The sequence below is a fragment of the Mytilinidion resinicola genome (genome assembly GCF_010093595.1).
Source record: "Mytilinidion resinicola strain CBS 304.34 unplaced genomic scaffold BDZ99scaffold_34, whole genome shotgun sequence".
Taxonomy (NCBI): Eukaryota; Fungi; Ascomycota; class Dothideomycetes; order Mytilinidiales; family Mytilinidiaceae; genus Mytilinidion; species Mytilinidion resinicola.
The window spans coordinates 266,273-289,775 of record NW_022985470.1 but is presented as its reverse complement, the minus strand read 5'-3'; the positions used below and the strand labels follow the sequence as shown (position 1 = coordinate 289,775).

The 23,503-nt window shown below is 51.7% G+C and overlaps 12 protein-coding genes across 12 annotated transcripts; 8 read left to right on the top strand and 4 right to left on the bottom strand.

The window, feature by feature from the left end:
• Positions 1-606: 606 nt before the first annotated feature.
• Positions 607-1,413, bottom strand: BDZ99DRAFT_402096 (Isochorismatase hydrolase; the record flags this gene model as incomplete). The annotated part of the gene is made up of 1 exon (XM_033716271.1): positions 607-1,413. A coding segment is annotated over one exon (807 nt), but the record flags the coding sequence as incomplete, so codon positions are not given.
• A 276-nt stretch (positions 1,414-1,689) lies between these two features.
• BDZ99DRAFT_512629 (Isochorismatase hydrolase) lies at positions 1,690-2,982 on the top strand (the record flags this gene model as incomplete). Its single annotated transcript, XM_033724645.1, has 2 exons — positions 1,690-1,735; positions 1,848-2,982. 2 exons carry the CDS (start codon positions 1,690-1,692, stop codon positions 2,648-2,650), a joined length of 849 nt encoding a protein of 282 aa, XP_033569108.1. The 3' UTR covers positions 2,651-2,982.
• Positions 2,983-4,392: 1,410 nt separating this feature from the next.
• On the bottom strand, positions 4,393-4,731 carry BDZ99DRAFT_336842 (uncharacterized protein; the record flags this gene model as incomplete). The annotated part of the gene is made up of 1 exon (XM_033714307.1): positions 4,393-4,731. A coding segment is annotated over one exon (339 nt), but the record flags the coding sequence as incomplete, so codon positions are not given.
• Positions 4,732-7,507: 2,776 nt separating this feature from the next.
• Positions 7,508-8,217, top strand: BDZ99DRAFT_210465 (uncharacterized protein). Its single transcript, XM_033713331.1, has one exon. The coding sequence runs from the start codon at positions 7,710-7,712 to the stop codon at positions 8,127-8,129; it is 420 nt and encodes a 139-aa protein (XP_033569106.1). The 5' UTR covers positions 7,508-7,709; the 3' UTR covers positions 8,130-8,217.
• Positions 8,218-8,691: 474 nt separating this feature from the next.
• BDZ99DRAFT_577108 (uncharacterized protein) lies at positions 8,692-9,504 on the top strand (the record flags this gene model as incomplete). The annotated part of the gene is made up of 2 exons (XM_033728654.1): positions 8,692-9,047; positions 9,142-9,504. The coding sequence occupies 2 exons, from the start codon at positions 8,692-8,694 to the stop codon at positions 9,341-9,343; spliced, it is 558 nt and encodes a 185-aa protein (XP_033569105.1). The 3' UTR covers positions 9,344-9,504.
• Positions 9,505-9,844: 340 nt separating this feature from the next.
• BDZ99DRAFT_210461 (kinase-like protein) lies at positions 9,845-12,110 on the bottom strand. Its single transcript, XM_033713330.1, has 2 exons — positions 10,955-12,110; positions 9,845-10,896 (listed from the first exon to the last, which is right to left on the bottom strand). The coding sequence occupies exons 1-2, from the start codon at positions 11,933-11,935 to the stop codon at positions 10,033-10,035; spliced, it is 1,845 nt and encodes a 614-aa protein (XP_033569104.1). The 5' UTR covers positions 11,936-12,110; the 3' UTR covers positions 9,845-10,032.
• A 561-nt stretch (positions 12,111-12,671) lies between these two features.
• Positions 12,672-13,028, top strand: BDZ99DRAFT_353109 (uncharacterized protein; the record flags this gene model as incomplete). The annotated part of the gene is made up of 1 exon (XM_033714553.1): positions 12,672-13,028. A coding segment is annotated over one exon (357 nt), but the record flags the coding sequence as incomplete, so codon positions are not given.
• A 618-nt stretch (positions 13,029-13,646) lies between these two features.
• On the top strand, positions 13,647-14,652 carry BDZ99DRAFT_210441 (uncharacterized protein). The gene is made up of 4 exons (XM_033713329.1): positions 13,647-13,783; positions 13,843-13,955; positions 14,050-14,130; positions 14,184-14,652. The coding sequence occupies exons 2-4, from the start codon at positions 13,936-13,938 to the stop codon at positions 14,566-14,568; spliced, it is 486 nt and encodes a 161-aa protein (XP_033569102.1). The 5' UTR covers positions 13,647-13,783; positions 13,843-13,935; the 3' UTR covers positions 14,569-14,652.
• On the top strand, positions 14,609-16,526 carry BDZ99DRAFT_210432 (uncharacterized protein). Its single transcript, XM_033713328.1, has one exon. It carries the CDS (start codon positions 14,736-14,738, stop codon positions 16,395-16,397), a length of 1,662 nt encoding a protein of 553 aa, XP_033569101.1. The 5' UTR covers positions 14,609-14,735; the 3' UTR covers positions 16,398-16,526.
• Positions 16,527-17,425: 899 nt separating this feature from the next.
• BDZ99DRAFT_504141 (uncharacterized protein) lies at positions 17,426-19,193 on the top strand (the record flags this gene model as incomplete). The annotated part of the gene is made up of 3 exons (XM_033724021.1): positions 17,426-17,823; positions 18,069-18,855; positions 18,921-19,193. 3 exons carry the CDS (start codon positions 17,426-17,428, stop codon positions 19,152-19,154), a joined length of 1,419 nt encoding a protein of 472 aa, XP_033569100.1. The 3' UTR covers positions 19,155-19,193.
• Positions 19,194-19,741: 548 nt separating this feature from the next.
• BDZ99DRAFT_551931 (uncharacterized protein) lies at positions 19,742-20,443 on the bottom strand (the record flags this gene model as incomplete). The annotated part of the gene is made up of 1 exon (XM_033727037.1): positions 19,742-20,443. The coding sequence occupies one exon, from the start codon at positions 20,441-20,443 to the stop codon at positions 19,742-19,744; it is 702 nt and encodes a 233-aa protein (XP_033569099.1).
• Positions 20,444-21,721: 1,278 nt separating this feature from the next.
• BDZ99DRAFT_577104 (uncharacterized protein) lies at positions 21,722-22,633 on the top strand (the record flags this gene model as incomplete). Its single annotated transcript, XM_033728653.1, has 3 exons — positions 21,722-21,802; positions 21,858-22,307; positions 22,361-22,633. 3 exons carry the CDS (start codon positions 21,722-21,724, stop codon positions 22,631-22,633), a joined length of 804 nt encoding a protein of 267 aa, XP_033569098.1.
• Positions 22,634-23,503: the final 870 nt, after the last annotated feature.

Sequence of the window (23,503 nt, the reverse complement as noted above, 5' to 3'; positions counted from 1 at the left end):
AGGGCGACGAGCCACGAGGGCCTTCTCCTATAATAGACGCTATATCGGGTGCCCCTAATCAGAGATACACCCTTCCAGTCAGCGGACGTACTACATAACCTTTAGACAATTCATTTAGCCTAATAATCGTCTGCTGTCTTCTAATCAAATAATGAGCCAATTAATACGTTCACCAAAAAAATGTCAATATTGGTAGTAGCCTACCTAGACTGCTATATGTCAGGTTCGAAAGAAAGAGGGTCTATATCAAGCGCGCAGTGAACAATTTACAGCCTGTCACAGTAGACGTCCTGGACCTCCAGATTGACACAGCAGTAATATGGGGTTTCTTTCGATTAAGGTTCGAAGTGAGTGGTCCTCCTGGAATCGTTTGTCAGGTCGATGGCGACTAATGCAGATCTTCAATAACAGTACCAACGCAACAGACATCACTGGGGAAATGGCTTACGACAGGTTGGTTTATATCCTATGGCGATAAGCGAGGGACGAAACCCCGAGCAGAAGAAATTAGGTCAGGAAGGCATACAGTCGCATTTCGGATGATTGGCCAGTGCGAGGATCCTCGCGTCCAATCATTTGACGCTCATTCAACTATAGCTCTGATCTCTAAAGGCCCTCTGGATATGAATGCTCCACGTGCTCAGCTGCGTGCACCAGATCGTCACAAGCTGCCTGAAATCCAAACGCCTTTTCAGCATTGAATTCGACCATTTGCTGAGCGAACTCTGGACTTGTAGTGCCGCAGGCGTCTTTGGGCATGATTGTGTCATACCCTTGCGGTGCGGCGTCTTGCAGTGTTGCTAGCACACACTGGTCCGTATTGAGACCGGCGAAAAGTAGCGTCCTGATGCCTTCGCTTTGGAGATACTGGGCAAACTCGGTATTGCCGCCCCAAAATCCAGAGTGGCTCTCTTTGTGGAATTTGACATCCGCAGGCGTACAACGAGAGCCCTCGCGGTACGCATCGGCAAGACCACCATGCAGCTCCGTGTTCCACTGATTCTTCATGAGCAGTCTACCAGCATCCACCGACCTGCCATCCTCCAGCGTCACGTTTCCCAATGACAGGCCAATACCATCGTCTGTATGTCGCCATTGTTGCTTCGAGCCGCCGGCGGTAAACTCAGGACCATCTTCTGTAGGGTTGAATGTGAAGCCAAAGTTGCGGTAAAACATGGGAGGCAGCGTTTGCAAACCCTCGTCTGAGATGCCCCACGAAAGCCAGAGGATGCGGATGCCGGCTTTGCGGGCCGCAGGTATGCACTTCGATAAGAGTGCTTGTTCTACCGCGTGGCCTGGGCCCTTTTTGCGGCCCAGTGCTGAGGAAAGGAATACGTTCTGCATGTCGATTACGACAAGAGCCATCTTCTGCGGCGCCAACGTGACTGGCGTCTTGGATGTTTGCAATGTCAAAGAGTTGCAGTCAGGCGCAGGCTAGTTTGAGCGCAGGACATGGGATGCTACATATGCAATCTCCAAAGTCAACCTCGTAGACTTCTTGATGCTAAATATTCAATTGATCACTCCACTGAAAGCTGGGACGCAAAGGCATTTGCAACGGTCAGGTCATTTCCACGTCGGCTGCTTTGATCCACGTGCCTCCACCAGCGGCTCTCTACAGCTCTCCAACTTTCCACACCGTCATCGCGTCCTCCCCAAACCTTGTGTGAGATAGGATCTAGCCTCCAAATGCCACGCACAACAGCACACGATGACCACGCCGATGCCTTGGGCGGTTGGAAGAAAATTGGTTCTCCGGAAAACTTGTGGTGGTGGCATCGACATCATGGCTTCGACCTGACACGCTCAAAAAAACCCGCTTGCACCCCCAACGACCGCTCGATTAGGCTTGGAAACAACAAATTCACCCATCACGATTGCGCCCGAACAAAATGCCATGGCCATCATCGATGCGCAAAATTTCTTCCTATCCAGGTCGTTGGGTCGGACTGGCGCCGGCCACGTTGCGGAAGAGGCCCTGCTCAAGTCAGGCATACCTGCCGCCCGCAAAGCTCACATTCAAGTGGTCTGGCTGACCTGGGGTCTTAGTGAAGCCGACCTAGACACCATGGACCCTACAACTGCGCGCATTTTCCAATTCGATGGGACAGAGAAGCGGCAAATTGAGCTGACGACTCGGCTTGGCTCCGAGTCCCAGACCTACAAACGCTCGGCATCCTCCAACATGGAGCTGTTCTGCGACGGCATTGGCTCCGATGTAGGGCTGGTCCAGCTGCTGAGTGGAAAAATTGTTCCTGGAGGTAGACTTCTGATGCAAGGACAGTGGAACACGGCTCTCCACGCTCCACTGGAGGCAGCATATCAGGATGGCATCCGGTTAGACAAGCGTCCTGATGTCCGCTTCCACAAGAGTCGCCTGTCCGGTATGTGTGATACCATGACGGCGTGCACCGACTTCCTGCGTGCCAACGGATTCCACACGCTGCTGTTTGGGGGCGTCAATACCGATCAATGTGTCCTTGCCACTATCCAAGACGCCAATCTCAAGGGATTTGATACGATTCTTTTCAAGGACGGGTGTGGCACTAATAGTCCCGAGGGCGCTCAATCTTCCACCGAATACAATTGTGAAGAGTGTTGGGGCTTCTTGTCGAGCTGTGATGCACTGGCGAGGGCCGTGAGCGGCTAGATTTTGATCGCTGTGGTCTGTCCTGTGTAATGAAGTTTGGAATGGCGTATGTGCTGTATGTTTGTACCTAGGTGTAAGGTGACCGGGGCACCTACAGTACGTAACACTCCTTCGTGCGTTCTTCGGTGCATCCTTTCCGATTCATGCATCGGCTCTTTGTAGGCGCATGACCTGCGAGGCCCCTCAAGCAGGATGCGACGGAGCAAGGACATCGCGGAGCGTGAATGCATATCCTAAGGGCCACATACGACTGGGACCTTGTAAACTCTAGGACTTTCTGGACTTTGGAGCTTTTTGGAGTTCTGGACTTCATAGACTTTGGTACTTCGGAGCAGACTCTTTTTTCAACCTTATCGCCTATTAAACTCCTACACGTTAGATATTCGTGACTGAAAACATGATTCAGATCTTCTCTCGTGATGTGTAAGGTAGATGACTTTGTGAACACCGGGCAAGCATATACTGCTTATTAAATAATTTTGCCTGACTGACTTCCCTTCGTGCTGTTGGTTTACTTCATCCTCCTCATCACTCTTTTCAACACTTGACCCACCAGTTTATCCACTGCTCTGCCGGAGAAACCGGCCTTTTCATCTCTAGACCGCATCATCTGATCGCGTCTCACGATGACTTTCTCATTCGCCTGTTTGCCTGTTGTTTCGGATGATTGAGCATAAACTCAGAGATCCTGAAAGGAGGTTGAACTCGAGATTAGCACGAAGAACGGCACTCAGACTCATGTCCTATGGTTCGCTTTAGACACATCCACTGTTGGATGGATTATGACAGATTGCAACTGCTGTGGAGCTTCTAGCCTCTTCATCTTCAGCGCCACAAGCACACTCAGCAGCTTCACAGACGCATCTAGATCTTCGCTCCTGTTAATCCCTGCGTGGTATGTGGCGCACTGCTCTGACACCAACCTTGGAAGTCAGATAGGGGGTTCCTCGTGTCGTTACGGCTGCGTGTCTCTGAGACTCTGGTAGTGAGGTCTTGACAACCACACAACTTCGCGCTCGCCCATTTCAAATATGAGGAGGAACCATCGCCGACCGCAAACACCTCCAATGTCGATTGCAGCAACATTCTACCACTAGCATTTCTAGCATGTCGTCCATCACTCATGCCCTTGGGTCCCCGCTGGCGCCTCCGGAGGCAACCTCTTCCTCTTCAGCATGTCTTTCGAGCTTACCTACGGAGTTGGTACAGTTTATACGCGAAGCCCTTGACTTCGACGGGTTCAGATCCCTCCGGCTGGTATGCAAGGAGCTACGGGACAAGTCGATTTACCTCTTTGCGACGAACCATCTCCAGGCGATCCAGCTTGTCATGACATGTAAGAACCTCACGTGCCTCGCCACCCTTTCCAAGGACCCCAATCTCCCCCGTCACATCAGAGACATCTCTTTCGTAGAAGTGCCCACAGGCTCGTGCACGCTACTGGCTCGTGCACGGTTTCCTCACGACTCATCACATATTTCAAGATTTCACAACTTCTTCAAAAATGAACAGATCTCTACCAGAATTGAATGGGAGTTTCTCCTAACGCTGCTTATTTATTCTATATTGATAACATCCTTTTGGATCCACTTGGGGAGGTTGCGCATTTGTTGAGGCCGGCTAGAAGCTGGCTTGGCTACCCCATCGTCCACCTCACAATACTCCTCATCTGAAGCCTCATCAGGAATAACCAATACAACCTTCTTGAGCTTCTGTATATGCTGCATCAACTCCCTCTCCTCTCGGAGCTCAAACTCAAACTCACGTGCTATACGTATCTCCTCAAGCTGGCGCTTCTTAAGGGCTGCAGCATCGTCCTTCTCTTTCTTGGTAGTAGCCTTCCTAGTACGGTTCAACTCAGCAATTCTTTCCTTCTCTTCCTTAGCCAGCCGCTTCTGCACCTTGTCCTCCGCTTTGGAGGATATATCACGAGCCTTGGCATCCTCTTTCTCTTGGTGGAGCTCCCGAGCCTGCCGAACCTTGCTTGGCGAATAGATGATTGCTCTGCCACCTTCATTCGAGGCTAGAATCTGAAAGAGATTCTTCTGCCTCTTCCTCTTGTTCTGCTCTATCTTGAAAGCTTCTTAGTAGCCCTTGATTCGACTTTGGAGAAGAATGTTAGTAGCTATAAGCTCTTAAATCTCCCCAGTAAGCTTTCTTACTTTTGAATCCTTCCTAGATTAAATAACCTTATCTACCACCTGTTTTAGGCGTTGGGTGATCTTCTTCCAATCACCTGCAGTCAGGATTGACTCGGTTAAGTTGCTGGATGATGGTCTATCCTCTTCATCCACTTTCTTGGCGTTGAATTGCGCTAGTACTGCATTGGGATCCCATGGATAAATACCAGTCCTTTTCCATCCACTGGCTATATTCTTCTTTATTATAGCCTTCTCCCATGCTATCCAAAAGGTCCTAAAGAAGTCTCTCTTTGTAAACCTTAAGAAGCCTTCACAATTAGCCATAAACCGGTTTAATTTATTAAAATAGTAAATTGCAAGCGGAGAGAAGAGGGAGACATCTAGTGGCTGGAGCCGGTGCGTTAAATAAGGAGGATAGATAGCTAAGAGGATCCTATTGCTAAAGCAGTACTCAATAAAGGACATATTAACATAGGAGCCGTGGCCATTAATAATAAGGAGCCGCCAATCCTTTAGCGCCTTGGCCTTTATTTCTCGATTAAAGATCTTTAGCCACTTAAGGCCCAGCTTATTATTGGTCCAGCCGCTTAGTATTAATGTGAAGAAGCAGTTGTGTTCATCCGGGTTAAAATCCTCCAGCTATATATCTTAAACATTGTTTATTGTGGCTTAATAGATAAGCGTCGGCGCTAGTGCCGTAAGGTCCGCACAGATGGCAGCTATTACAGTAATCCACTCTCTATTGCCATCCTGGATAAAGTTCCGCATTCTTCCAGACTTATATACATTCCTGCTAAAGATCCTTCTTAATTTGCTTATCTGGCCCATAAGAAATCCCTTTTTATCTATATTCCAGGTATTTCCTGGCTTAATATTATACTGCTTAATTTTCCGTTCTAATAGCTTAAAGTAGAGGCTGTAGTAGAGAGCTAAGTCGGCTCTCTTCCTATTTTTATTAATGGGAAGAAAGTATGCAGATTTAAGGACTTTTGAATGCTGCTTAACCCAACAAGAAGCCCAGTTAATTCCTGGCATTTTCCCAGCCATTGCAGAGGCTAGATTTCGAACCATCTGATGCGTAGGACACAGCCCTCTTTCTGTCAAGTTGTTGATATATTTAATGAGAGCCTTGGTTTGCCCGGGGGTGAGGATCCGTTGAGAATTGTAGCCATCTGCCTTGCTACCGGTCTTCCCATGGAACCGCTTTGACAGGGTTGTTCTATTGAGCCCATGCTTATCTGCGGTGGCCTGGAAGTTCTTCTTCTCTCCCTTTGAGTCTTGGATAGATAGCTCCTCGAGCGCAGCTTGCATGGCATCCATTTTGAAGCAAAATCCGTTGATTTCTGGTGGAGTTGTGTGAGTTTGAAAATGGCGGTGAGGGCTCCGTGAGGGGTGAGGAAACCGTGCACGAGCCAGTAGCGTGCACGAGCCTGTGGGCACTTCTATCTCGAGCAACAGAACACCGATATGTCGAGCAGCATTCTGACTCTGGCCTCGGCGAAAGCTTGTAGGAGCTGTTAGCAACTCACAAACTTATGCCCTTTCGGCGACGATATATGGAGGAGAGAGAGTTCTGTTTGGACATGAGCACATCTGGCGTATCCTCTTCTTGGTTGAATGACGCGAATGCGTGGACTGAGAAAAAGAAAATACGGATGGATTAAGGCGTGAAGGGAACGACATGGAAGCGGTTAACGAACGGCGGTGTGCAGAAAACTTGAAGACATTTCCCTAATGCGAAGGTCCGGTAGAATGGAATTATACCTGGAATATACAACACTTCGTTTCCGCAATTTCGCTGCAGTCCTTTTTCTGGGCGTACGATCTTTATTCAACTCCAAGCTCTGGAAATCCCTTCCTTTACGTATTCCATGACAGGAACTCTAACTACCGCCGCAGTTCTCCGTAAGCTAATCCGATTAGCAAATCCGAAACACACATGTTTGAACGCGCCGATCTATTCGCCCATTTCAGCCAAGATCGCTGTCCGTCCTCCGCACAAACCTATGGGAACAGCACACCTACCTACCGTGCCTCATGCGAGCAGCAAGTTTCACATACCCACTCCGCTCAAGCAAAAACCACAAAAACGTTTCGGAGACCGGAGCATCGGGTTTATTCCAAAATAGCACTCCAAAAAAAAATAACCTCTTCCCCAAATCGACCGATCACTTTGCGGCTGAACCCTCTGACTATATATCGCGATCTGCACAGCATCGATGGCTGTGCTGTTGTCCTCCCCGCGTGCCTTGGCGTCAGCCCATCCCGGGCTCCCGCATGCCGCCCTGCCGCCCATCTTCCCGCATCCAGCGCAGGCCTACACAGTCAGCAGCGCGGTCCCCCTAAAAATAGCACGCGCTTCTGACATCGCCTTTTGTTTCCGTGTCGATGCACACACCGTATCAGAGACAGCGGAGCGGCGTGGAAGCCAGTAGCGGGGACCCGTTCGCTGGGAAAACCGGGGCAGGATGACACGGGCTGCGCGTCGTGTGCATGGCATGGCTGATGCGTGCATGTGTTTTTGCCACGACGGACGACGTGACGGGCGCAGGCGTGGTGAGGTGAGTTATAAAGGGTTTGCTGGCTGCCGTTTCGGTTGCCCTTTTGCGAGCCTTAATTAGTCAGAACTGTCAACCTATCTATTCACGTGCTCAGTGTGTCTTTTGAAGCTGTCGTTGACTTCGCAAAAACCCCGTCCGTGGTCCTAAAGTCCTGAGCGATCCGAGCATCCCGCGTCATTCGATCACGAAATCGGAAAAGAATTCGCACAAAGGCCAAACGAACTCCTTGAATATCAGTTTCCGAAGCCCACTGGACAGCTGTACAAACTCTCGATCCGCACACAAAAGCCTTCGGTTCGTCAAGACTCCGACCAAAGCGAGCACCTATATCCAACAACCCACCAACGCCCACCAACCATGCTGCCCACCCCGCTCACCCTCCTGGCCACCCTCCTCCTCCCCCTCCTCGCCACCGCCCACAACGTCCGCATCTACTCGGACGAGCACTGCAAAACCGACCTCAACTGGGCCGGGCTGGGCGGCGGCATCGAATGCCAGCCGTGGGACTCGTGGTTCTCACCGGGCTCGTTCCTGCTCGACGCCAACGCGATCGACGACTCGACAATCGTCGTCTTCATCGAAGGCAAGGCGTGCAAGAGCGCGGGCGCGGGCGCCAAGCGGTTCCAGGTCGCGAACGTCACGGCCGGGTGCACCAAGCTCGAGAGCTGGGTCAGCAGCATGCAGGTGCAGAATTTCACCATGGACGGGGATAAAAAGGTGCCGAAGGTGGGGAAGAGGGAGGAGGTGGGGAGTCTTGAGCTGAGGTGGGAGGCGTGAGGGGGAGGGGGAGATGGGAGGAAATGGGGATGAGGCGGCCTGTGGATGAGGCCTGGAGAAAAAGTTCAAGGCGTTGGGGTATTGGGTGTTTGGTCTGGGTTAGTGGGGGGATGACTGTACATATAATCTGGGGTGTAATGATGGGATGGTTATGGAGGTAATGATTGCGCGTAATACATGGCGTCGTCTATTTTCGTACGTTTTTCGTACCTAGGTACCTGCCAACGAAAAGATGTGGCGCTTTCATCGTTGTCTGTGGACTGCGAACCGTGGAACGTATGCCGAAGTGGCACTTACCTACTGGCAGCAGCATCGCCTGGACCGTGGAACTCCATCGACAACCATCGTGGTCTCGACTGTTGAAGGTTGATCGCTACCACCGAAACAGCTCAGGGCCCTATCAAGGCAAGGCTGGACATCCGAAAATAGACGGGATCACCTCTCTAGATATAACAACCAACGTCCTAGACAAGTATCCGCGGTCGCGCACCTAAAAACTCAAGTGAGCCATCTCAGAGAGTCGTAAACCCAATCAACACGACAAAACCAACCCATGCTTTCCATGCCTTCATGTTGTGAGACCCTCCTTTCCGCCATCTCAGGCGCCTCAAAAGGCCCCAAAAAGGTCACCCACATCCCAAACGACATCTTCCAATTCTCCCTCTCCACCAACATTGGCAGGCTCGCCAGCCCAGCTGGCCCCACGCCCGCAAACCTCTCCGAGTATGGCAACTTCGGCGTCGGTGTCCTCGCCAACGGCCTGCCCCTCGTCTTCATCGACACCGTAGCACACAGCTTCGATTCGGCGAACGCCGTCACGCGCGTCCCCGCTGACGCCGCCATGCAGATGACCACGTTCGTTCCAGAGCATGCATCCCAGACGGGCTTCCGGAAGGCTCGCGCCGACGGCTTCTGGCTGTTGCAACATCTCCATGCGATAGACGCAGGTGGGCGAGGGCGACGAAGACTTTGTCCAGAAAAACTAACAGGGCTCCATTGTTGGGATTTTCAGTCCCGAGTGGGCGGCCGGCATCAGTGTGGCGGGAGTCCATTGCTACTACTTTAGCGACCATGAGGAAGGCGAGCGAGTTGGTGGCAGGGTGCTGGAGTTTGAGGCCAGGGACGGAAAGTCGCTTTTACTTGACTGGGCTGTTACTGGACGGTTTCATCTGGGTATGCCGAAGGGAGCGGAATGGGAGGCCTTGAGGCTCTGAATTGGCGGTACGATGCGATGTGCTGAGGGTGGTTCAGACTGTTGGAAGCGTGGTATCTGTGTCGCCAGAACGGATCTATATCTAGGGATGTCGGAACGTTCTGTGGTGCCCCGGATCGCATCGTTGTTGTCAAAATCCACCTCGATATTGATGTAAATTTGACGCTCTTCAACATGACATCCTGTCCTGATTTTCTGTGCCTCATTGAGACGCTCCTTACGCTGGCAAGCCTGTGCACATGTGAAAGCAGGGAAGCGTGTCCGCATCTTAGCGTACGGGAATTGACATTGGCCTCTGGATTTTCATGGCCCATCGGGGTCCTCCCGCCATCGCCAAACGTCTGTAAACATTATCGTGAGACCCCTCAGCTAATTATAGGGTGAGGGAACTTTTTCCAACTCCCAATATATCGCCGGGGCCCTCCTGCCATTGCTAAACGCCTGTAAAATAGTCATGAAGATCGAAAGGTTTGACGCTGCAGTGACAGGTCATAAGTCTGTGCACACGCATTTACCATTGCTTGGGGTACCCCATGGAGTTCAAAAAATCTCGGTGTGATGTCAAGTTTCAAGTACTGCAAATTAGACTGCCTCTTGACCAACTGGCTGCTTACTAGCTGGGCTGCTCCTCACAGTGGTGTCGAGCGAGCAAGACTTGAGCCAAGCAGTGATAATCCCATGTGCCCAGGCTTATGGCCTAACACTGTCGGTGGGCGCCGTGACGCGGTCTGTTTCCGACACTCTGGCGGCGCTTGTTGCAACAACGGTATTTTCTTCGGTGGTAGAGCCTTCATGTGACGACAACCTCCAACTTGGCAGCTCAACGGGATCATTTCCTTGCTCTTCGTGGGATCTTTCCTTCACATGAGCGCGGTTGCTGGGCATCTTTTCGAACATAAGGCGCTTCCGGAGCTCAGAAGCCATCACACGACGTACTGGGTTTTGCTCAAGCATGTCAATGAGCATGAACGTGCTGTAGTCTGTCATATCAAGACCCCTCTTCGTCTCCTCGATTTCACTTATCCAGCTCCGCATTTTGTCTGCTGCAGTAGGTTGGCGTGGTTGCTGTAGTGGTCGAGCTCGGCTGTGTACTTCAACGATGCGCCAATAAAGTACTTTGTGCTTGGCTTCTGGTAAAGGTATATGCCCTAGAACATACAACATTGTTATACCAAATGCCCAAATGTCGGCAAGCTGTCCTCTAAGAGTTCTGGTAAGGTATTCGGGTGGAATGTAGTATGGCGTGCCTCCATTCGTGGTGGGCTTGGCTCCCGTAAGGCAAGAGAGACCAAAATCGCAAAGAACGGCACCACGCTCCCGAGAGAAGAGGATGTTTGACGGCTTGATATCGTTATGGTCGATGCCCTTGCCGTGCACATATTCAAGCGCCCCAGCAATCTCGCTCCATATCTGAGACGCGTCGTCTTTGGTTCCTGTAAAGTTGTTTTCGTTGTTTCGCCAGATTCCACACTTGGCCAAGTCATTTGCAGGAACATATTCTAGGTAGAGCGTCATGTATCGAGCATCACCACCGTATATCTTGACAATCGAGTCCTATATTTGAATCAATGAACGTCGCCTTCTGGTAGGAGAACGAGAATAGGTTACACACGTGGTCAAGTTGCTTCTGGATGACGTATTCCCGAAACCAACCATCTGCATGGCTGGTGACACGTCGTGCTAGCTCTTGCGGTGACTTCGTGTCTGAGATTGGAGGTTTCAGGGCTTTTACGACGACGCATTCGCCAAACTCGCTGTGGTTAGCGTGATAGACCTCTGCCAATCCTGCCGAAGCGACATGCCTCCGCTTTGTGATGGAATACCCATCGTGATCCCAGACCCCAGGAAGTGTTAATTTGTCACCTTCAGCAAGGGAGTGCACGTGGCGGCTAGGAGAAGTCAACGCTGTCAAGGAGTCTCCGCGCTGACTGCTAGGGATATACAGAAGTACCCCTTCGTCTTCAGGGTGGAGTGCTTTGACTTTCCGGTTAACCCGTTCTTGAAATGTGGGTATTTCAACTTCCTCGGACGGTGAACGAGCTCGTTTTAACTTGTTCGGCTCCGCGGAAGGGTATAGTGCCGGACGCTCTGGCAGTTGGAGGATTGGGTGGAAACGTGGCAAAATCCTGAAGTTTAATACGGGTGAGCCCTTGACGCTTAGTCTCCAAACTGCGGGGGCAATGACTTGTGCATCTTCGGGCTCTATGCGATGTTGACTGGCAGCCTCGTCGAGTGAATCAAAACTAGACGTGGAGTCGAGGTGTATTAAAGTGTGGGAAGTATTGCGAAGAACCAAGCCATCGCTCCCGTAGTAATATATGTCACAAAGAGAACGAACATCTCCATCTTGGCGCAGACGAAGCGAGAACTTGATTTCTGACGGTGTTTGAGCAATAGCGAATGCTCGAACGGCGTGTACGACGGTGCCGTAGGCGTAGAGAGTAACGACACGAAGGCAATCCTCAGGAGTGTCAACAAGAACACCACTTTGAACCGGTTGGATGATAGCTCTGACACCCTCGGAATGATGGTGCTTTTCAATATGCAACTTCTCTAGAGGAATATCGAGATTGTCTGTATCTGTAGTTGCCATTTTATTGAAGTAGAGGAGGGGGCCTTGAATGCATGATAAGGATGATAGTAAGACAGTAGGTGCAGTCAAATATCGAGTTGACTATAGCATGCGGACTAGTATGAAGCGTCCTGTGGCATTGACCTGAAGGTTACAGCCCTGCAGCATATTTTTGGCCACTCTCTTACCACTGCTTGGGGTACCCCTATAGGCTTTCAGAACTCCGACACAATGTCAACGACGATGCAGTTGGAATTGGGCAGCCTTTTGACTGGCCGGCTGAATGCTAGTTGGGCTACTCCTTACGGCAGTGTCGGGCGATTAAGAGTAGAACCCACGCAGTGGTAAATCCGGGTACCCAAACTTATCACCTAGTACTGTATTCTGAGTGCACGGCGGGCAAAAGTTGAGTATTCGGGGAAGAAAGAAGACCGTAAGGCTTGCAAAAAGATTAGACGGATAGATCTTTGCAAAGAAAAGACGTAGTATGAATGCTGGCTAATTGTACGAGGCGTTTTGTAAACGTCGTAGGTGTGTTGTTGTTCTCGAGGCCAGCAGGCAGCCGCTTAAGGTTTTCGGCACTCGGGTTTCTCCGCGCCGACGACGATTCTTGGCTTTCCGGACCCCCATCATTTCACCCATCGCTCTACCCATCAGTCCACCCATTTAGTCCACCCATCCGCATCTCTATTCTTTTCATTTGAGCTACCATATCATCGGCCCCGCTGCCTTCATCATGAACGAAGCCACACCGAGGTGGCCGGCTTGGAAATTTGGCCACGAGCGAAACGACCTCTACACGACTCTACACGACCAGTATAATACCTTCCCCTCCGCTATCCAGGATCACGAAGCCTTCTACCACGATGTTCTTGATGTTGCTGCAAATACAATGAACGCGGACCAGTTCCATGCCGAGCTCCAGGAGCGTCGTAATACCCGCCTCCACGAACTCAACCAGGCCTTGGATTCTACGGCTTGCGAACTTATCGGACGGCCATCCCTCCTGCCAGGCGACACGGATCACTGGGCCACCGCTCTGAGGATATTTCGCTCCAAATCTCTTGACGCTCTTGTACAGTATTTTAGCATGTTTCTACCACCTGACGAGCGCGGCGTTTTGTCGTACGGGCCGCAGCCACCTCCAACACCATCGCAATCTCCCGTCCTCCAAACTCTCCATCCCGTTAAGCAATTCGACTTGTCAGCCATGCTGGATGAGCAAGCTCAGCAGCTCCAATCGCCTCCTACCGACAGGGCCATGTCTCATCACCTGCCGTCGACTCCGCCCATTTCCCCGCCCACATCTCAAATCGTCCCGCCCTCACAACGGCCACGACGAATAGCTGCCGCAGCGGTTAAGCGAGATACGAGGACCAGGCAACGATCTGAGCCTCGGCGCAGTCAGCGTATAACACAGAGGAAAGGCGTGTCCGAACATAAGATTCGCAAACCGGAGCCGCGACGCAAGGCAACAAAGCATCGACGGGCAAAGAGATGATGATAAGAGGAAGGGCGAACAAAATACACACACCATACCATGGACAACACTTAAGGGCCTCGAGCTGAACATTCCAGGAACCATCCTCCACACGAAGACTGCCCTCGAGCGTCTCAATAAGTACCGGATGTACTCTCTGAGCTGCGTAACAAACCCTGGCATCGCAACGGACGAGATCGAGCCAGAGAACCCACCAGCTGTGCCTGTCAGAACATCACATCGGGACGATGCGCCTCGGAACTCGATGCCCCGCTCGATAGCTACTTCAACATTACTGTCATCCGGTCAGCTGTAAGCTCATTTATAGCTCGCTCTAGGCTCGCTCTAGGAGTTTATCAAAGAGACGGAGATGAATGGAGTAGAATGAGGTACAGTTGACACGGCGTCGTGATCCGGGAGTATGTTACTTACATGATAAGGAAAGCAGGAGAGGCACTCAGCATTACTAGAAAGATAATCAGGTCATCTTTGCAATTGGTATCCCTCATAGGCCTTCCTCGCATTTGCAGCTCGTGAATACATGCAGTACAGCGTAACAAGGCGAGCATGTCTTCCCCTTCCTCAACTCGAAATGCTTCAACCTCTTCCCACGTTATCACAACCAATGGCTAATCCTTGTTAATTTTTGGTGAAGCGCACGTGACATAGATTTTCTATGGGAATGCTTGTGTGTCGGAAATGACAATCACATCACGATGAGCTTGTACCGGCTAAGGCATGTACGGACTAATATACTTGTGCTCAAAAACAATTGCCGATTCAATTCAGTCTCATCCTGCTGATTCATGGGACCGCTTTGGTACCGTATGGATGCCAAGGCTGTGCTCCTTACGGTGCTATCAAACACTGGACTGGACCAAGTTTGTATCGTTCGTGCAGAGTTTGGTATTTCAAACCTCTCCTTCGTTCTCGAGCTTCAATCCATTCGCCAAGTTTCGAAGCGTCTTGTCGAAATACTTCGTACAGTTTTCTTTACCCGTGCTTGAGAGCCTGTACACGATCTCAAGGTTCTATGCAGGATGCAAGACTCGTGCGGAAATGTTTGGCTTGGGTTTTGATTATTAAGTCACATCATCGTACCGCGGCCAGCAATGCTGTCATGAACGGAACGTACCGTTCAGACAGTGGTGAATGCATGTGCGTGGGCTTATGACCTAATCAGGTCGAATATCTTTCCCGAGGCCCACAACATCGCAGCAGCGCAACACCACTTCCAATGTTCCGGAGCCTTCGTTCGCGCACGTTCTGGTCAGCACACTATCACGACGACGCCGGAAGCATACTTGTCTGGCTCGAAAAAGCACGCCGCTGAAGTCCAAGATGAGATCGTCACGCAGCGAAGGCACTCCAAACCCGCCCAGCTACATTGATCCTCGAAGTCTCATGGCACCGCCGCAACGCAACCCTCTTACCGGCGCGCCAACAACTACCTTCGCTGCCCCCCGCATGCTTCGCACCCTCTTGCCGACACCCCAGGTGGCAGCAGCACGCCCTGATTTGGAGACAACACCACTAGATCCCACGATGACCCCGGCGGGACCGAGCAGCTCGCTCTCCTCCCACTTCACATACGACGATACATACGACGACTTTGTATTCACACCGCAGGGACCGGACGCGATGGATATCTTAGTGACAGGCCCTGCTGGCAACACGCCTTTTCTACAGCGTGCGAAGCGGGCACCGGAAGATCAGACTTCGCCGCATCGGAGCCCAGGACGGAAGAGAATGGGCGAAGTGGCACGTGAAGATGTAGCCACGACAGCAGCGGACCCCGTCTCTATGGATGCTTCTTACATTGCTGAGGGTGCAGCTCTACTCTCTACTCTTGCCGAGAACGTGCTTCCCCACGAAAGCGATCCCAGCCAGCCCAAACCCGAAGTCCTGATCTACGCCCCAGGTCCCCACACCGGACTCTCTCTCGAAGAAACTGAACTCGAATATCCCGTTTTCTACTATGACAATGCTCCTGCCTTCAAACGCTTGTTCGAGGGCGACGAGATTCGGGAGGCCGAGCGGTATGAGCAGGCGAGGGAAGGAGGAGAAACGTGGGAAGAGAGGCTTAGGGGAATGAACCGCGAGGGATTCACGCATAGAGCTGGAAATAGATCTCGCAGCACGTCCCAGGCCCAGACGTTCGTTCGTGAGAGTGTAGAAACGGAGGGAGGAGGAGGAAGAGGAGGAGGAGGAAGAGACCAAGATGAGAACCAGCGCTTTGAACATCACGGAGCTCAGCAGTCCAATCTAGGTGAAGGCCAGCAGGTCGACCAGAGCGAACACCAAAGCTTCGTTCAGCACCAGGACCAGCCCTCCAACTCGAACGATGGCCAACAAGAGCGTCACGACAATGATCCCTCTCCAAGCCCTCGGCCACCTATATCCAACTCGGTTAGGAGAATGCTCCACGCGCGCGCCCTCGCCGATCCCGACTTGAAACGCCTAATCACCGCTTCCCTCACCGGCCACGCCACCCCCGAGGAGCGCGAGCTGGCCAGTCGCCGCCTCAAAGCGCTACACCACACTCTTACCCAAGAGCAAGCTGCTTCAGAATACCGCGCCGCAGAGATGGCCAGGGCCCTCGAGGCGCAAAAAGCAATACTCAAGACGGTGGATGCAGCTGCGAAGGAACAAGCCCTTCAATCCCGCGGCTTCAGATCCACGCCCCTGCGACCACGACCTGAGCTCTCGAGGGAAGAGATGGTGCTGAGATTTGGTGAACGGGCTACCGCAGCGCACTTGGCAACGAAGGCGGCGAGGGCAGCTGGTGCCGATAGCGCGGAGCAGGCGGCGCAGGAGTTGGAGACGTTGACGAGGGGGGCGCCGTCAATGGAAGACGCGCTGTACCACCGGAGGCCTGGGAGGGGGAGTGCGCGGGTGGGATCGCTGCCAGAAGGGTTCACTTCTACGCCGGCGAGGAGGGCGCCGCGGAGTGAGGTCGTGGAGGAGCCGGTGGAGATGGAGTCGTCGTGGGAGAATATGTAGCAATTCGACTTCCAGAACCGTGAGGGTGGTCAGAACGAGGGTTAGATAAGTACATGTTGGCGCTTAAAGGGCTAAAAGCGGTATGAATGGCGATGTTCCGGGAAGAGAGTACCTGGGGATAGCTATGTCCACTTAATTACCACTAGTCAGCCAAAATATTGCCCAGTTCCATTGCTTCCGCCCCTATATCGCATCTACAGTACCAATACATGAGTTTGGAGCACTCATTGCGACTGCTTGGGGTATCCCCGTAGGCTTTTAAAACTCTAAATAGGATGTAAGAGCCAACGTAATGGAGACTAGACTACCTTTTGCCGTAGCTAATACCCACGCGAGGCACCGAAAAAGTGGCACACTCATCAAGTACTCTGTTCGGGTGTACACCTGTCTGCCACCGTTTGAGGTGCTTCAACGAGTTTCCATAGAGCCCAAGGTGAAGCGTTTCTGTCTCCTTTCAATTCCTGAGAATGCATTGACGCGCCCCAAGTGGTGGCAGACAGGTGTACCGAGACCGCTTGTTCTGGGATTAACGTGCCACCTATTAAGCACTCTGTTTTGTGTGTACACCTGTTTACCACTGCAGGAAGTGCTTCAACACGTTTCCACATAGTCTAAGGCGAAGAGCATCTATCTTCTTGAGATTCCTGAAAACACATTGAAGCAACCCAAGCGGTGGCAGACAGGTACACACAAGACAGCTTGTTCTAGATGGCGCACCCGGCTAGCTGAGAATATGTGACGTCCAGATACACCTGACGCTTCCTTCATCCTTCACCGGCCTTTGGTGCAATCTTTGACGCATCATGCACCTTAGTTTCGTTCATCAATTCTGTAGGCCCCGTGGCCGAATTCTTGCCCCTCGTCCTGGCTAGGAGTACTGTCGTGCTGGTCGCGAGCGTATCCTCCAACAAGGCTGAAGTACCTGTGTTCTGCTCAAAACGCTGGATGTCATTAAGCTGTTTGAATTCCGCCTTTATCGTCTATTACAGAAATCTGCGCATCTAAATCCCCGCTGTTCGCCGGACAACATGGCGGAGCCTCAACCCATCCAAGCAACCTGCCTGAGCCTTCTGTCCAAGATTGGAGAGTCGGTCACAGGCTTCGAATCCTTCGAGCAGACCCCCTCCAGCGCTCCCGCTAATACAACCCCGATTGTTCAAGAGCTTGAGTCACTGCAAAAGATTGTACGAACGCTCGCTCGAGACGCTACTCGACCAGGCCGCTATCCGCCGGCTGATCACCAGGACATCATTTCGGTGCTCCAAAACTGCGGCACCACTATTACAGAGCTTGGCCAGCCCAATGGGGGCTGGCTACAGCCCAATGGGGAGGACTGGTCATACACTGGGAAGAGTCGGATAAGACGTTGCCGTTTGACCCTAGAGAACCAAAAGTCGATTTTGAGCCGTAGTGTTCGGCCCTGGCGGTACCTTACCATTGATCTGCAAACACTCTTCTGTTACTTCTACTGGGGTATTTCGGCAGCCCTATGGCCCTCTTATGGCATCGCCATTTGAGGTAGCGTAACGGGTTTATGGATTGTTTGAAATGTTGAACTTCCTTCTCTGTCCGACTTTCGAGAACACATCGAAGCACCAGAAGCAGCGCTATGGTAGACGTAGGCCCATGACAAGGAGTTAATCAATATATAGCTTGCTAATAGATTCTCAGATCTTCTGGCCATGGTCGTCAGACGACCACCTTGGTCAACCAGGACGCAACCACAGTCCGACAAGATGTCTCCGAGATGATTGCAACTTTACAAAGAATACACGGCCAGCAATTGGACGGAGGCATCACCATGCAGCGTTACCTGGATGAGCTTACAACCTACGCTAAAAGCGCGTACGCAGAGTCGGCTGTAGACTACGACGACCAGTCTCAGAGCGCACGATCCTGGGACGGCGAGGAAGGATTAGCATCTCCTACCTCCACCACACAGTCGTCGAGAACCACGGCCACTACAGACCAAGGACAAGGAACGCCGAGGCCACCTAACACACGCCCCCCTGCGCAAGGAGCGTCATCCGGAGGCCTAGTAGATCGAGAGAAAGTGCTGTTAGCACGCACACGCAGGTCGCAACTCTCTGATGAGGAAAGAGAGCATCTGGAAAATTGCCTCTTCATAATGGACAGGAAATCAGCACCCCAAAGACTCCAAGGAATCCTCGCCAAGGGAACCGATCCTAACGCAATCAGTTGTTTATACAAGTCGCATTTAAAACAAAAAGAACTTTCGGGCCCAGTGGCTCCACTGGCCGCGGCAATCATTTCAGAGAGCATAGAATGCTTCAAGATCCTCCTCGAGTTTGCCGTCTACCTTGAAAAGCCGATATACATCGAAGGATGGGGGAACGGCCGCCCCTTAGCAGGCCTGATCTACAGATCTAAGGCCCACGGCCCTTCATTCCCTCTGGTTACTATCAAACTTTTGCTCGAGGCTAGTGTTGACGTCAACGTAGAATGCGACGGTTGGCCGACTGCACTACACTCATTGTTGAAAAATGATCTTATACCTAGTAGGCTCGGCCCAGAAAGGCGTTGATTCTACTACTGCTCCAACACGGTGCCGACATTGAGACTGCGAGGACGTGTACGTTCTGGGACCACAGTCGCCGACTCCGTTCATTGCGCAGTGTCACAGAAGCTGTCACGCCGCAAGAGCTTTGGAACAAGTCAAACCCCGATCGCAATGAGGAAATCAATGTTCTCTTCAAATTGTTTGGGCAGAATGGTTCTTCGCAACGTATTACTTGAGTTGGGAGTACCTAGCGCCTTCTCTTACAGTACTAGGCGTAAGTTATGGCAGGTTGTAGCTCCCGTCTGCTTGGGTGTCACTTTTCGACGCTAGACATGCTGTTTGGAGCTATTCCATCACACCGCCGATCAATCAAAAGACTTCGAAGGCCAGTTCGGGTGTGGGTGCTTCGGATATTACATCTTGTCCTTTTTCTTTGAATCCAATACGGGCACAGAAATCTCGCAAAGCATTGTTGATCTCTTATTTTTCTACAGTTCTCGTGCATTTATGATCAGACAGTTAGTTATCGTAAGGGATTTTCTAATCTTTATACTTCTTGTACTGGGCCTCACTGTAAGCTCGTGAGGTGCTTTATCCTTTGCATGAAGTTCAAAATTTTCGGACTAAGTGTAATTTCGTGGTTAGCAGAGGATATGTTAGAACTAAAGATTCTAATCTCACTACGTGTCTAACCTGAACGCGGCAGCTTTTAGCAGTTAAACAGCCCAACCGTCTATATTAATTCCTAGTCTTTTTACATCCAATCCAACCAAACAATCCCAAACAAGCTCTCGTCGCTGATCTCGCCGAACCCCACAACAGCCTACAAAAGCTCGCCCTTTTTTACCTCGACCACCTCGCCCTCCACAACCGTACTCCCCGTCAACACGCGATAATTCTCCTCCTGCACCTCCGCCAACCGGCTCTTATCCGCCACTTTCGGCCCCATCGCATAGAACTCCTGGAAGCACATGATCAACGGCCGCATCTTCGCCGCATCGATCCGGTTCGCATGCCCCTCTAACAGCAGCGCCTCCTCGACATGCGTCCGCACAATCCGCAGCTCAACCGCCATTATCGCGCCCTTCAGCCCGCCCATCTCTTCCATCATCTCGTGCGCCCCCGCCAGCTCGGCCTCCATCTGCACCGCGCACTCTTTTATCCGCGGCGTGGCGACCACCTCGCTCGCCTGCGGCGTCAGGCCCGCGTGCGCAAACTTGTCCTTCACGTAGACGTGGCCGGTGGAGGCCTTCCATACGGGCACCGGGTCGGTGCCCGTGGTGCGCGCGAGGCGGTTGACGGCGGGCGCCATGTCGTCGGTGGGCAGGTTGATAACGCAGTTGCCGGTGCGCAGCAGGTTTTCGGTGCTTTGGGAGCTGCCCCCCAGGCCGACCACGCAGCGGTGCGCGAGCCACCAGGCGGAGGAGATGGGCGCGATGTTGGGAGTGCCGTCCGGGTTGGTGGTTGTGATGAGGACGACGGGGGTGCCCCAGTAGAGGATTGCGGGGGAGATGGGGGTGTGCATGGTTGGGAGGAGGATGATTAACGGATAAGTTTGGGAGTTTGAGAGCTTGGTATGGGGATGGATGAAGAGTTGAAGATTTGATTTTTGTTGCAAGTTTGAAGTGTGCAGTTGGCGGGTTGGTGAAGCTTTGGGTGTGATTTTGGAGCATAATGAGGTGCCTCATTATATATATGCTACCTGTCACCGTATAAGGGGCAGATATCCCCGTGGAGATGGTAGATAAGGCTTTCAAGGCACTCAGTGATTGTGCCTGGAGGGGGCTGACGGGCTTGGAGGAAACATGCCTTCAAAGTGGCCAATCACAGCGCACATTCCGCTAAATTGACCAATCACGTCACTGACACCATGTAAGTATCCTCGCAGCAGTACACGTCTCTCTGGATAAGTTGCTTACTCACCGATGCAAGAGGATGAATTCGGAGATACGTGAAAGCACCTCTAAATTCTAAGAATAGCTTGAAGCACTTCAAACAGCGTCAGGCGAGGGTACAATTCTATGGCGAGTCAGTCTTTGCTTCTCAAACTCTTCTCTATGATCTACTTCTACACAGATTATTGTACTTGATCATTATGGCCCTTATACTCGTAGTTTACGAGCTGAAGCTTTCAGTTTAATGTAGTATCATTAAATATGTCGTGCTATTTCTGACGGCGAAATCAGGGTGCGAACTGTTGCTACTACCTTTGCTCCTGATCCATACTTCGAAATGATTCCTACTCTTCCGCGGAATTGGTAAGTGGCTGGGCCACGTCAGACAGCAACATTACGAATGGAAGCAGTCCCGCCGTCTGCTTTTGACCAGCTTGCTTATCGTTCGCATGTACCCCCGTAGTATCCTTATCTCTCGCATGTCTATCAAACATGCTTCGGTGTCTCTATGGTGTATTCGATGCTATTATCAGGAATACCCCCGTGGTCTGGTAGGTAACTGATCAGTCACGAGGCTTTCCCAAGTTGCACCCCTGTGCATTGAACTTCACATCCCCTCCAAATTCTTCAAAGCGTACAAGGGCACCTCGGAGAGATGGCTGATAGTACACGTAGATTTGACGAGTCATGGCCGTCCAGGTGAAGTTGTTGAGGGCCGTGACGTCAACACGTGACCACGCGGAGTGGCTCTTTCCTTCTTCCCACTCATTCCGTCCTCTTCTCAACCTCAACCTCTCCCACTTCACCTCACCATCGCGTCCTCCAGGTATGCATCTCAATCCCATCATTGGCTCTCTACTCACCCGTTTCGCAGGTCGAAAAACATCTCGTCCGCTCCGCTGCTCACCATGCCGACTAGAGGCGGCAAGAAGCAGAATCGCAACAAGAAGAAGGATGTGGGCCACAAGGGCTCTGGTGGCTGGAAAGAGGTCAATTCCCATCCATCAAAGAGGCACTCAAAACCACTGACGTTGAAGAACACAGTGGCCTGCCCACATGGTCACCGGCTACCTGACCTCTTCCCAAGTCACCGAAGCTTTCCGATCCGTTCACAAGGCCAACAGTCTCGATATGCTAGGCGGGTTCCGTTACGGAAAGATCGCCATCTTGATTCCGTCAGCCCAGAAGACCTGGGTTGAGGGCTGTCGCTTGGAAGACCCGAAGCGAATGGCCAAAGTTGAGAAGGCATGGCTTCAGTACAAGAAGGAAAACAAGGGCGAAGAAGACATCGTTGACCTGATGAACTACTCGTTGCTCTGGGAGGATCTTGAGTTGATACTGGAGAAGGAGAACTGGACCGAAGAGGAGAAGTTCCAGGATCAGTTGAGAATTGCGTCGGAGGTGAGGAGGGATGGCGCGGAGAGCGTCAAGGTTCCCGGAGCCAAGGAAGGCAAGGCAGCTCAGGGTCTGGGAGCGTCGGGTCTAGAATATCAGGTTCGTCTTGTCCAATTCCCAGTCGACTCAAGGCCAAGCACTAACCAGAGTAGGTGGTCCTGTCCTACTGGAATGCCGAAGGTCTAAGCGCCTTCATCACTTTTGCCCGCTTGCATCACAAAGATGCGTTCACCATACGCTACCTCGAGAAGCATGGACCTGCTGCCATGCTCAGTGCAGCCGAACAGCAGAAATGCGTCACCAAGTACTATGACAGCTTGGCTTCCGACAAGAAGAAGAAGGACCACTTCGATGCCAAGTTCCTCCTCTTCAGAGAGTCCCTGAATGAAGGCGAGGTTATGGACAAGAACGTCTTTGTTGTTTGATGGGATAAGATTGAGGAGGAATGGCGTGAGATGGAGCAAGCCAAGCAGAGGGGCCAAGAAGACATGTTGCTGGCGACGGTAAAGGTGTCGACCAGGCTCACCAGTCCCGGTCTCAGCGAGGACCTGGCGGATCTCCTTGCAAGTATGCTCGCTTTAGGGATAAGCCAAAATTTCAAGCAGAAGATGGGCGAAGATGCCCCTGTCTTCGATCTCTTCATGGCGAAGGGTGACGACAATGTCTAGTCTGCGACTACCCCAGGTGTCAGAAGTTCTTTATGTCAGGTAGACTGCACGAACAGTCTCAGATGTCTTCAATGTATATACCTATCTCCGATGTCTGGAGCGGTCAGCATGTATTTAGTTCAGAGAATTCGATATGCCTGCGATCTTCGTACGCTTTCTTGCCACTACCATGCGGATTCCAAGCCCCTCCTGCAGTTGGTTCTGACCTTGCGTCCGGATTCTTGATGAGATGCTGGGTCACCCTGAACGACGGCGTAACGGGTCGATTAAAAGCGCTTCGGGCTGCTGAAGTTTGCGTTGTCTTGGCTTTTATATCTTATCTAAATTCCTGTCAATACAACGAAGGATCTCAAACAGTGGGATTCTAGAGTGTACTGACTTTTGCCCAGGCACTGTAACATTGCAACTGAGATTGGTGCGAACATTGCCTTGTCGTTCAGAACCAGGCTATACGTTTAGGTACTCCTTACACCTGCTTTGGGTATCCCACCCAATAGGCGCGCTAAACCCTAAGTAGGATTGAAACCTCGACGCGATATAAATAGGGCTACCGTTTGCCTGACTGACGACATATCAGCTGGTATACTCCTTACATTGGCGTCGAGCAAGCAAGAGTGGACCCCGAGC

What these genes read in the sequence shown, in the direction of transcription:
- BDZ99DRAFT_210465 (XM_033713331.1), top strand. Translation starts at nt 7,710, where the DNA reads ATGCTGCCCACCCCGCTCACCCTCCTGGCCACCCTCCTCCTCCCCCTC.
- BDZ99DRAFT_210461 (XM_033713330.1), bottom strand. Translation starts at nt 11,935, where the DNA reads ATGGCAACTACAGATACAGACAATCTCGATATTCCTCTAGAGAAGTTG. An exon ending in TCCAGAAGCAACTTGACCAC is followed by an intron (nt 10,897 to 10,954) that starts GTGTGTAACCTA and finishes ATTCAAATATAG; the next exon opens with GACTCGATTGTCAAGATATA.
- BDZ99DRAFT_210441 (XM_033713329.1), top strand. Translation starts at nt 13,936, where the DNA reads ATGCAGTACAGCGTAACAAG. An exon ending in ATGCAGTACAGCGTAACAAG is followed by an intron (nt 13,956 to 14,049) that starts GCGAGCATGTCT and finishes TTTTTGGTGAAG; the next exon opens with CGCACGTGACATAGATTTTC. An exon ending in ATGAGCTTGTACCGGCTAAG is followed by an intron (nt 14,131 to 14,183) that starts GCATGTACGGAC and finishes GATTCAATTCAG; the next exon opens with TCTCATCCTGCTGATTCATG.
- BDZ99DRAFT_210432 (XM_033713328.1), top strand. Translation starts at nt 14,736, where the DNA reads ATGAGATCGTCACGCAGCGAAGGCACTCCAAACCCGCCCAGCTACATT.